This window comes from Saimiri boliviensis, chromosome 15 (genome assembly GCF_048565385.1).
Source record: "Saimiri boliviensis isolate mSaiBol1 chromosome 15, mSaiBol1.pri, whole genome shotgun sequence".
NCBI classification, from domain to species: domain Eukaryota; kingdom Metazoa; phylum Chordata; class Mammalia; order Primates; family Cebidae; genus Saimiri; species Saimiri boliviensis.
Window position 1 is genome coordinate 6,365,833 of NC_133463.1, and position 13,148 is coordinate 6,378,980.

General features: G+C 39.2%; 1 protein-coding gene across 4 annotated transcripts in view; it reads right to left on the reverse strand.

The window, feature by feature from the left end:
* ST18 (ST18 C2H2C-type zinc finger transcription factor) overlaps nucleotides 1-13,148 on the reverse strand; it is a 136,012-nt gene that overhangs the window by 62,815 nt on the left and 60,049 nt on the right. For all 4 annotated transcript variants that reach the window (XM_074386651.1, XM_039464696.2, XM_010351599.3 and 1 more), the window contains one exon: nucleotides 5,798-5,988. In XM_074386651.1, coding sequence (XP_074242752.1) covers nucleotides 5,798-5,988 — 191 coding nt within the window. The remainder of the gene's footprint in view (nucleotides 1-5,797; nucleotides 5,989-13,148) is intronic.

Below are 13,148 nucleotides of genomic sequence, written 5' to 3' on the forward strand. Positions count from 1 at the left end.
TGCTGAAGACAATGTGTCTTTTTGGTCTCATTTAATTTTTTATAAACATTGTCTCCGACAAGGACACTCAGAAATACATCTCCATCATCTTCCTTTCTGGTAATTATCTCCCTAAATCAACACTGGACTGCCAGGATCAAGTAAATATTGCCATAGTAACTAAAAGCATTTTTGGATGCAGGGAAGAATTCAGTCACAACACTAGCCCCTGTAAATAATGCTGATTATAGGGTGCAGTCTTTTGTTGGGATCTATTCAACATAAACTGAAAAATTTAACATTTTAGTTCCTAGAAAAGAGGCTGGATAAACAGGCACATAATATTTGATAGGATGGCCTACCCTCTCCTGAATTCATATCGGAGGAACTCCAGGTTTAAATAATATATTAAACACAGTCTAAAATGCAAATGAAGTTTTTCTCAATATCACAGTTGGCTATTAAGAGAAAGTGTAAAGGGTTATGATAATTTTAAAGTATTATGAACTACGGAAAACAAATAAAAAGCATTTTCAGTGAATATGCTCAATTCATTGAACTATTCTCTCACTGCACTTAACTACCCACATGTGTACGATAATGATTTATAGACATTATACCTAATTATGCATATTTGGGCTGTGTTAGAGTGCTAACAAAAGCTCTAGAAAGCAACAATTACCTCTGTTGCTTAGCTACATAGTTTAAAATATTCCTATTAAGTGCAGATCACCAGAGAGGCGGGAGTGACAAAAACGCACATGTGCACGACAATGCATTTCACTGTGCTGCTGCCAACTGCTCGCATTTTGGGTCACTTCCAGTTTACATAATTGTTTGGTTCAACTGTTTGTTATATGCTAAAAGAAAATATTTATTAATTATTCCTCAGAAAAAGAGGAGCCCCACCGACAGAGGTGCCTACGTGCACAGCACGTGCGGGTTTCTGCAAATCTGTAAACCAACCTTCCACGTCCTCCCCCTCCCAGGATTTCGCCGGAGCCCTGAGAAAAGAAGTTGAGTCTGCGTTGGAAGCTGAGAGATCTGTGATGGGGCGCTTGTTTCCCCCAGCTTTGTGATGGGCGGCCTGCATTTTCTCAGGCTGCGCGTGTCTATTTTCCTTGGGGGCCTGGTGATTTATTTCTGCCACTGAACCAGCGTAAAGAGCCCTGTCGTTAGCATCAGGTGGACCCAGGCTTGAGTTCTGATCCTGACGCCCTTTCTTGCGAGCTCAGTGGGGCTGCATCACCCGCCTGAACCTGGCGCCACCATTGACGCATTGAGGAGAGCAGTGATCGCCCTGTGTACCCTGCAGGGGCCGAACGGAAATAGCCAACAGGTATCCAGCCAAGGGTGGCTTTCTTGTCCCTGCCCCAGGTATTATTTTAGAACGTAGTCACGGCATGGGTTGTATGCAACCCTTATCATAAATAAGATCGGCTTGTGTGTGTGTGTGTGTGTGTGTTTAACCTAGGATAATTGCTAACATTGACCCTCAAGGGTCCCGCTATCGAGAAGACTCAATTCAGCTCATCCCCACTCGCAGCACACTATGCCATGTTCACCAGCTGCCTTTGGAAACCGGGAGTGAGTGGGCAGTGTGCAGGGTGGAGAGGGAAATCTCTAGGGGGCTGAGGGTGTGGCTGGCCCGGAATGCCGGCCGCGTGACCTTGGACGGGCCCTTGGTTGCCTGAGACTGGGTCCTCATCTTCAAACCAAGGACGAGCCAATGATCTGATGACTGGATTAGCTCAGTCCAAGGATCCCTCTTAGGACAAAACAAACTGTTTCTGGCCTGGGGTTCAGCTGTGTATTTCATTTAATTGTCACAATAAGCACAAGAAAGGCACTTTCGACTCCAGCGCACACAAGGGAAACTGCAGTTCTATGGAGGGCGGGGCTTGCCTGAGACCACGTGGCCAGCCAGGGCCCGTCACTCCAGGTCCCACAGCCACAGAGGCTGTGTGTCCTGCTCGGTGTTTTGGAAACACAGCGGCACTTAGGAGAAACGGCTAAGAACACGAGTAGCTCATGATTTTCCCAAGTTTGAATATTTTCGAGCATGAATTTATATGAAGATCCTAAAATGCAATTGTCAGCTAACTTTCAATGAGAAGGATGAGGCTGAAATTATAAATAAAATAAACAACACAACAAAATAGAAACTAACAAGTGAATCAACCTCAGCTTTCTTAGCAGCAAAACTCTAAGAGGTCAGAAAATTTCTAGGGTCAGCTCTTGGTGGGGCATAACCAGAGGGTTACAGCCAGAGAGCAGACTGTTCACGGGTCCAGGACTTTCTCCATCCTGAGCCCATGTACAGTGTGGGGAGGGAGCAGGGGCTACAGCTGGGTTGCTTTCCTAGAGCAAAAAGTAAATGCTTCTGCCTGATACATACAAGTTCAAGGTTGTTTATTTACTTTAAACCAAGACCTCCTCTCGGAGTTTTCTGATAATCCTACAGATAGATACTAATGAATCCTGGCATACATGCTGGCTGTTCTGCGATGACACAACTTTAAAACATCCTCTGAAAGTCACAACATATTTTGAGTTTGTCTCCTTTGGTAGCTGGATTTTACTATAATTGGATTTCAGTTCTGTTTCTGTAACTAGCTAGGTTCCTTTTATAGGTAAATCGGTTTTCCAGGCCTTTTGAATATGTACATTTTACTGGGAATAAAAGCCTTGGAAAAATGAATTCGTGTTTCGAAGTTCTGAAAGCAGAGTGGTTTACGCCTTATGTGCTATCTGTTGAAAGATAATATATGTTAAAAGTGTTCTTCCAGCCCTTAAAACTTTTATGACTGTGACAGATTTCCCCATGAGTTTGTGGTTATGCTGCTGGGGACCCCACACCTGGGCTTGCTTCATCTTCCTTCCAGCGACTCTCATTCTCCCTGCCTGTGTCAGGAAAGCCCATCTTATTGCTCTTCCTCCTTTCTTTTAGTACTTACAAGCTCATCTCCCACGGAAGGAAGAGGTAACTGCATGGCTTGTCCATGTTTTCGTCTACCCCCTTAACAGGGACCTGGATCATTTTGAAAGACAGCAGCTTGGGGATATGGATGAAGTTTGTGCCATAAAACGGAATAAAACTTTGCAGCATTGAAGCTCCTGACCTCAGTCTCTTCCTGAGCACTAGCCCTTCTCTCACCATCTGAGCTTCCCAGTTGTAAAAGATATAATTGGGCACATACCTGCCAGGTAAATCCCCTGGGGTACCCAGAGTAAATGACAGACTGGATGAAAAGCCCTGTGCTGGCTTAGGCACTAACTCAGCTCTCTTTCCTCCTAGGAGGGTGGGGGCAGCTTGTTCAGAGGGCTGAAGGCAACTTAGAATCTTTGTTCTTTTGACCAGGCATGGGTCCTGCCATTACTGGAAATTGTGACTTCATGATTTGACATCGTAGGAAATTTGCCCAGTCTGGAGTCTGAAGGTAGTCGTTGCATGAAGACAACTGAATTAGACAGCACAGTTAGCTGGGAAATAATTATTTTGCTTGTCCTTCCTATTGTTTCCTAATTATCTTCCTTCTAACACCTATAAGATGCATTACCTTCAGCATCAAATCTCTTTAGTCCCCAGTGATTTCATCTGTACAGCTGTGCCCATAATCACACACACTGGTGGCATCATGTGGACTAAATGATATCATTTATGTGTCTGGAATATATTAAGAACTCAAAACCAGTGGTCACCCCTGTTGTAATTTTAGTATATTCATTATTATTATTATTATTATTATTATTAGTGGTTCTAATATGAAGTTTAAAAATAGTTAACCTATTTTTGTGAACTGCAAATAGATGCCCATCAATGCTTGTAACTGTATGTTTAACTGGAGTACATCTGGACTACATATTCACTTGGTTAATATTAAACATGTACAGTTATCAATAAACTACAATAGAAGGTGGCAAGTCAGCGACCACATGTAGTCGGTCTTCATAGCACTTCCAAGAATATGCTGATGCAAAAGTACACACATTTTCTTAAATACTTGACTAATTAATGCCAGCTAGAAGCATTATACTGCAAGTCTAACCACAAATGATTCAAAGACTTTCCCTAATACTAGATTCAACCTGCAAATGTTCATGAATTAACAAGTAAAACTGAGCCAGGAGCAGTGGCTCACATTTGTAATCCCAGCACTTCGGGAGGCTGAGGCAGGCGATCACTTCAGGTCAGGAGTTTGAGACCAGCCTAGCCAACATAGTGAAACCCTGTCTCTACCAAAAATACAAAAATTTGCTGGGCATGGCTGTAATCCCAGTTACTCAGGAGGCTGAGGCAGGAGAATTCCTGAACCTGGGAGGCAAAGGTTGCAGTGAGCCGAGATTGCACCACTGCACTCCAGCATGGGCGGCTGAGTGAGACTTCATCTCAAAAAAACAAAACAAAACAAACACACAAACAAAAAACAAACAAAACTGATCAGTTCAAGGAAACAAAAGAAGTCAAGTGTAATTACAATTTACAGATGAGCTATGAGGCTTTAAATCACCTGATAAATGCAGCAAAGCCAAATAATTTACTTAAACACCTTCAAATCAGAACACGACTTTGTTTTAACCGCAGAATTGCCAACTCTACTTCAAAGCCAATATTACTGGATCCAGGATGATTCTGACCTGAGATCTGTGCTCACTCATAAATGTGCTTTAAAATCTTTTCTATTAATTCTTATTGCTAACCATAATTTTATATGTCATAAAAATTTATCACATAAGAATCTCATTGCCTTTTGTTTGCATAATTAGCACTTCTTTTTAAGTAATGAAGCATTTTGATTCCTTTAAAATTCACATTCAGAAAAAAAATTAGGTTTAGTAGAATATACACCTAGTTTCATTTTCTACTAAGTCAAGTTTCAGATATTAATTGTTTTCTATAATTTTTGAGATTTTTTGCATGTCCCTCAGCTTCGGCCTCATTGCAGAAAGTGATCAACGATATTCCAATTCCTAGAGGCACGTGACTACCAGGAACTAAAGTGAATAACACTCAGTGGGGAGAAAAGAAATCCTCAAGTTTTGAAACAGTAAACACATTACACATAGCACACAAAGGGTGTTTGATGAATGTGAAGAAGTGAATCAATGAACTAAAATGTGTACCTAAAAGGAAACTTAAATCATTTATTTTTTAAACGATGGGCACAGTGGTATCTTTTCTATAATACATCATTTTCCTTCAGTCTCTTTCTGAAGAAGACTCTAATCTGCCAACTTTAGGTTGTTTCTGTAGTGGATTGCTATAAGCATTTATTCAAAAAAATATTAAAAATATTTAGGTCACAGACCAGTTGCATTGGTTCATGTTATTTTGGAGTAAATACCATCCATGTTGATTAAAAAATAAAAAACCAGTGTTTTAGCTGTAATATAGTATATATATTATAATCATTAATTAACATTATATGTAACTTGATCATTGCAAAGGTGTCTTAAAGCTTAAACATACCCTTGAATTTAAAAAATTCTTTCAAAAATCCTTCCTGTTAGGAAGAAAAAGTGCTCTTCAACTCTAAGACTTAGTATCTCATATTTTCTTCAAAAAGAGACGTAGTCCAATCCTCTGCTTTTGAAAATGGATAGGGCAAGGACTCTCCGTCTCTTCTCTATGGACCCTCCACAGTTACCGATTTAAAATGGGTCCTCAATAAATGAATGTCAGGTAAAATACATGTTTGATTTTGCTTCCAGATCTAAATATGCTCTTACAGCCATACAAGCCACATGCTCTAGGTGAATGAGGACAGAGTCCCTTGAGCCAGGGAGCAGGTCGGGTGTGGGCGGCCCTCCACGCTACCTGCGGTAGAGCGATCGCGTGTTTCCAGCGGGCCGTCGCCCTCCGTCCTGTCGTCACGGTCTTCTTGGCAGTCCGCGTTTGGGCTGTAGTGTCGGGGCTTCATTAGCAGGGATTTCCTTTTGTTGACTGGGACCCCCAACGCCTGATCTTCGGCTCTCCTCTTTTTTGCCATGGAGCAATCATAGGCAACACTGTAGTGATTGAGGCAAATTAAGAATATGGTCAACGAGCATTTACTGCTGTTTGGCATTTGACTTTCATGCAGTCTAACCTAAAGCCTTTGGAAACTTGGGACTAGAGGGTTAGGGTTAGTCACTGGCACTAACAAAAACGTCCCATCTGTGGAATCCATTGAACTGTGTGGATTCTATTTGACTGCCTATCAGAAGAGTTTTTTTTTTTTTTTTTAAATCATCCTTAATCCTGAGTAAGCATATGTTAATCTGTGCTTTGCTTGGCACTATACTAAATACCCAGGGAGGGATGAAACAAGATTTGCACTGGTTTGCTGATCCTAAGAAACAGCTAATGTGAAAAATATACCACCAGATAAAAAAAAAAAAGTGTCCAGTATGGATAAATCACAAGGTTTCTCAAATAGTTGTTTGCTACTGAAACTGCTTATCTCTGCCACAGTTGTGGCTCAAACTTGAAATGTCACACATCTTGGGCTTTGACTTGAAAGGAAAGCGCACAGAGCGAGGGGCTAGCTATGAGCCTCCTGTCTGCTCATCTCCAGTCATCAAACACAGAAAACATGAAAAGATGCTACGTGGCATTTTGCCTCCTGATTCTCACTCACTTGGCACATAGAACAAATAAAAGGAGGAGAAATAAGATTGGATTTCACAAAAATGGACAACAGTTTATCCTCACTCCTGTTCTCATGCGGTTTTATTTGGAAATGCTCCTGAGGGTGGCCCTTTCAGAATAGATTTCCTACATATACCTCACTCAGAATTAATGCATATCACTCTATGTGTGAAGTTAAGACAAACATTCTCTTGGCAAGATCCATGAAAATCAGAGGGTTTAGCTAACTGTGAGTCTATGAGAGATATTTATTAAATGTACTCTGAAGAAAAATGTGGAGCTGTACATGAAAAGATCCAGAGGAGAGACTCCTAGATTCAGAGTAAAAACATAGGACTTACTCCATCTCTAAAAGGTGACTAAATCCTCAGGAATATTACTTAAATAAAGAAAGGCCTTAAACCATTATTTTACAAACATCGACGCAAAAGATGGTGACCTATTCATGAAAATGACTCAGTTACAGTCACACAGGAACTCTTGGCTTTAGAAGAGCAGATTCAAAAACTTCCAATGGGGAAAAAAGCATCATTTCTTCTAAGAAAGAAAGAAAAAAAGATTCTGGAAGAAGACATAATTCAAGAGCTGAAAATGTCTTTAAGAAGATTTAAAAGTGTAGAATTAAAAATCACCTTGATGAATAAAACAAGAATGAAGTTTCTAAATCAAGCAATGTGCTTTCACAAAACTTCTCTGATGAGCCCACATTTAAAGGGACCATGTACAGAATATGGAGCAAAATAGAATATAACCAGATGACTGTGAGAGCACACACCACCGTGATAAGAAGACTGGGCAGAAGGTGAGGACCTGCATGAACTGCCTCTGCTCGTTTGTCAAGGACAACACACGTCTACACCGTAGATTATGATGTAGTGAGAGCCAGCACAGAGAAGGAGAAACATCTTATGCATGCCTTCTTTGTCAAAGGAGCCTGGCTTTGAGGGGTTCAACGAGGAGGCAGAAGACACAGATCAAAGGGGCATAGAGTTCCTAGAGAAACTCTACAAACCTCTTGAAACTTAAGAGTTAAACAGGTTCCCTAAAGTAGTTAAAGTACCCTAAGTCAAATGAACTTCCACCAAAAAAACCCTACAAAATATAAAACTAAGATCACTGAGCCATTGTCATGAGCCAAGATTTGTAGCAAATGAGAGAGACTCCTATGTCGTTCAGATATTAAAGCAGGGAAAAGAAGTGGATTCTAAAAATCACAGTCATTTAGGCATAACATTGGTAGTGGGGAAAAGGCTAACAAGGGCTATTAAAGTGAAAATGTTTCGGGATCCTGATTTCAATTCCTTTGCATAAATACCCAGAAGTGGGGCTGCTGGATCATATGGTAGTTGTATTTTTGAGGAGCATTCATCCAGCTTTCTGTGTTCATTACATTTCTGTGTTTATTGCAACTATTCCCAATAGCCAAGGTGTGGAAAGCACCTTAATGTCCATGAATAAATGATAAATTGATATGTGGTGCATACATACAATGAAATAAATATATTGTAATATGCAACAATATAGATGAAGTTTGAGGATGTTATTCTCAGTGAAATAAGCCAAACAAATGAAGGACAAACACGGAGTGAGTGCACTATAAGTATCTACAATAGTCAGAATTATAAAATCAGAGTGGGATGGTGGTTGCCAGGGGTTAAGGAGGGGGAAATGAGAGTTACTAATCAACAGGCATGCAGTTTCAGTCAAGCAAGATGAATTAGCTCTAGCATCTGCTGTTCAACACCGAACCTACAGTCAACAATAGTGTACTGTACACTTAAAAATAAGATCTCATGCTGCCTGTTCTTACCATAATGGAACAGAGGAAGGAGAGGAGAAAGAGGAGATCATCTGTTGGCATCAGGAAGCATTGGTCAAGGAGAACTTGTGTGGTGGGGATGGTTAATAAAGTATCAGTCATCAAAAAAAAGTCATTTCTTTTTTTGACAGCTGGGACGATGAGTGGGCCTGAACTCACACTACCATTGAGAGCCTTATAAACTGTGTGTTGTTAATATCATCTTCCAAATTTGTTTAGACTAACAAGTAACATTTTTAGAGTCACGTTAACTGCTAATAGTGAGGCCGATATTTGAATCCAAGTCTGTGAGTCCCCAAAGCTCTTGCCCTCTCCTCCATTTTACCACACCAGGACATAGATGTGAGTAATCTCTATATGCACCGACAGCTGGTTAAAGTAGAAGCTGGATGAAATAGCAATCTCTCGAACTAGAAGAAAGGTTCTGGGCACAGGACCTTGCCCAGTGATTTGAGTGAGGATATACACAATAATCATTCAATCTGAAGAAGATAGAGTTACAGCAATGAGAAACACATAGAAAAATATAGCTAAGATGCTCCCAAAACATCCATAGCCTGGGACAGCAGCATGAACCTAATGAGATGGCAGTTGATGGCCATAAAAATCAAGTTCAATATTTGGGTCCAAATAATAACTGTGTGAGTATAGAATAAAGAGGATATGTAAGGTTTTTATCACAACTACCCGTTTAGCTTATAATAAACTATTGTATTTGATAATAAGAGTATGTGAAATTACTTAGGTAATACTAGCTGTGTAATCTGCAACAGATAGTTAAATTTCTGGAACATCGCATTCTTCATCTACCAAATGGGAATAATAACTTCTATATCCACAGGTTTTGTGGATAAAAGAGATAACATCTGTGCTAGTAGTGACAAAAATAGGTAACGATGGAACTGTCCTGGCTCCCAGCTCAGGGCTCTCTGGATTCCATCAACACTAGCTAATGCTGTCACTTTGCAGGCTCACGAGCTTTCTCCCTGGCACGCTACAGAGATTTACGCATGCATGTATGTCCATAAATGCATTCTACTTTTTAACATATTATTTATATTTACATAAATTGCATTAGATTTACACATAACATTTGCTTTAAGTCTCACATTCTGTGCATTTCTCCATTGGAAAATACCCACAGCCCAGGCAGCATTTGGAGCTAAAATGAAAGGCTTTATAATAAATATTACCCTTTGTGTGTGCATGGAAAATGGTCCCTTTTCCTAGTTTTCCCTGAGGGCACACTATTTTGGCTTTATTGTGACACTTCACTGTGACACTGCAATGAGGGAAAGCCATGCTTTACATGTCACTGAGAGAAATGCCACAAAATGCTAACATATCTTCTCAAGGTTGCCAGAAATCATTTCCACTGGGCTGTGTTTTCCCATCTGTGGAGCTCTGAAATGTTAAGGAAATAAATGAGCTCTATTATCTATATTTTTCTAGTAGATGAGAAAGAAAGAGAAAAAATACACTCAGCTCTGCATTTATTGTTCTATTCAATCAAACTATTGCTTTAAACATCCGACATCCCCCAGGGAACTTTATCAGTGCAGAAAATATCTTTCAACTCCATACTTTTCAGGTTTTGATTGTATTAAAATATATTTAAAAGATCTACATTTTTTACCTGAAACTTTTTGATTACATATTTGAGAAATGCTTCCATTTAAAAACTTGAATTCTCACTTGAAATGGTATTTCCTTTGATGACAACAGTTGACTGAAATTTTATTTGAAAAATCATGGAAGCAAACCATTGTTAGATAACACTAGCGATCAATTCTGTGCTGGAAGTATGTTTAGAAGTCAAAGGTGTTGACTTTTCAGGTTTCAGAAAAGATATGTTAGGAAACTGTGAGTCCCCCAAATCTAGAGTTTTCAACTTGTCTACTATTGTAATAGATTCTCAATGCAGTTTTCAGAAGATATGTAACATATTTGTAAAACGTAGGTTCAGCAATAGATACATTCTGTGCACACATCTCGAAAAGAATAAAATACAAAAATAAACAAAGATTGTGAGCCTCTGAGTCCAAGGAAAACACTTACATGCTCCAACATTTTCATGGGGAATTCATAACAGGTATTCCTACTGATTTCTTCTAATTAGACATAACACCACAGATTCATTGAAAGCGGCCAAAAAGTATGAATCTGAATTAATACTAAGAAGACCGACAGAAAAAAAAACAAAGACAGGATGATTTGAAAAATAAAAAATTAGTCTATTATTATTTACAGAGACATGATTGTGTTTGAGGTAAATCCAAAAAAAATCTACACATACAATTTAAAAATAAGTAAATTTGTTGAGTTTACTGTTCAAAAATTAATTGTACTTCTATAAACCAGCCACACATAATTAGAAAATAAAAATTAAAGCGTACGATAACATAGAAATATGAAATACCTAGGAATAAATCTAACAGATGTACAAAACATATACACAATAAAGAACATAGTAAGAAACTAATGAAGACCTAAACAGATAGAGAGATTTAATGTGCTCATGGATGAAAAGAATCAGTATAGCAATTTCAGCTCTCCCCTTACTTGTCTGGTAGATTCAGTGCAATTTCTACCAGTGTTCCAGGGGATATTTCTTAGACATTAACAAGTTAATTCTACCAATTCTGTGGGAATGAAAAGAACAAAGAAGAGCAAAGACAACGTTGGCAAAGAACAACAAAGTTGGAAGACTTGCAATCTTAGATGCCAAACTTTATCATAAAACTGTGGTAGTTGAGACTAGGTATTACTGGTGCAAACATTAAAAACAACAACAACAACAACAACAAAAAAAAAACGGACCACTGGAACAGCACAGATATTCCATTTATCAGGTCCAGAAATAGACCCACACGTATATGGTAAATTGATGACAAAGGCGTCATTGGGCAAAGGGCTGTTTTTTCAGTGAATGGTACTCAATCACTTGTATATTTATCTGAAAAAAAGATGCCTCTACTTGTACTTCACAGTATATACAATAAACAACTCCAGAAGGACTGTGAATTTGCACAGTAATATAACAAAACTTCTAAAAGGAAATGTGAGATAATATCTTCATGACCTGGTGATAAGCAGACATTTCTCAAGCAGTTTACAAACAACGCTAATTTAAAGGAAAACACTGACAAATCAGAGCACATTAAAATGAAAAACTTTAATTTGTCTGAGGTTGCCAACCAGTAAGGGGAGCCTCCTATTAATATCCTACTTTTCCATCCATTTATACAAGCACTGTCAGGTTGTGAAGAGCCCTGAGCCCTGCTTCTTGATATGCACGCTCTTCTATATGTATGTCATGCTATATGGGTTTCCAAAGACCATTAAGAGAGAAAAAGCAAGCCAAAGAGTGGGAGAAGGTATTTGCAGTACTTACATCAAAAAGTAACTTATATACAGAATATATAAAGAATTCTTCCAAATAAATAAGAAAAGACAGACTGCCAATTTCAAAACTAGGCAAAGTACATGGGCAGTCACTTCACAAAAGAACTTTTGGCTGGTGCACAAATGCAAACGTGCTCAGATTCTTTCACCTCCGGAGAAATGCAAACACCTACTTAGGTACTGCTCATGCCAACTGGGATGGCTAAAATGAAAAGATCGACAAACCCCAAATGTCGGTAAGGAGGTCAGGCAACTGGAACACTCACTGCTGGCAAAAGTAAATCCGTATGGCTGCTTTGGAAACTTCTCAGCAGTATCTACTAAAGGTGAATAGATGTCTACCCATGGCCCAGAAATGCCATTCCTAAGTGCACACCTGAAAGAGCCATGTCCGTATATCCACAAAAAGGCATGTTTAATAATATTCACAGCAGTGGTCTCTCCCAAACTGGAAACATTGTGTAGCCCTTTGACTGCAGAATGAATAAAAGATGGTGGAATATTCATGCCCCTGAATACACTAGCCATGAGGAAAAGGCAACTGTTGCTACAAATAATGCTGATGAACTCCATACACATATGGTTGAGGCAAAGAATCTAGGCAATGAAAGTGGATACGTAACGTCCAAAACCAGCACAACTAATCGACAGGGGCAGAGTCAGGGTGATTACTTTTGTGAGGGTCACAGCTGGGGGAGGTATGAAAGAGATGGCTGGGATGCTGATAAAGTGCAGTTCCTTGTTCTGGTGGTGGTTTCATGGGTATATTCATCTAGTGAAAACTCATAAAGCTATACATACATAAGTTGTGATTTTTTCTGGATATGTGTTAGACTTCAATAAAGTGTTACTTTAAAAAAAAAAAAGAGTCTTAGCAGGTGCATTTGCAGCCTAGTATAATGTACCACCAATGTGAGCTGCAAATTTCTTTGATTACCAAAAGTATTTACAGACTCAAAGTCAAAGGTCCTGACTTTAATTGTAGGTTCTAAACCCAGGCGAGCCAATGATAACAGGTGAGATTTAGTGAGTTAAAACGTGCCAGGGAGTTTTCTAAATGATTTACACGTATCGGTCCACCAAATTCTTGTAATAGTATCCTGAGGTTGTTGCTATTATGTCTCTAAAGCTCAGAGAGGTTGATATGTCAAATATAAAGCAGCTATTAATGAAAGAGATTTGAACCCAGGCAGTCTGGACCTAAATTATATCTATAATTATGTAATACTAGCCTTAAAACTATCCATATCATACTACTCAATGATTTAATGAGCAGACTTGCTCCAGTGAGTGAACATAGCCAATGATGGAAGA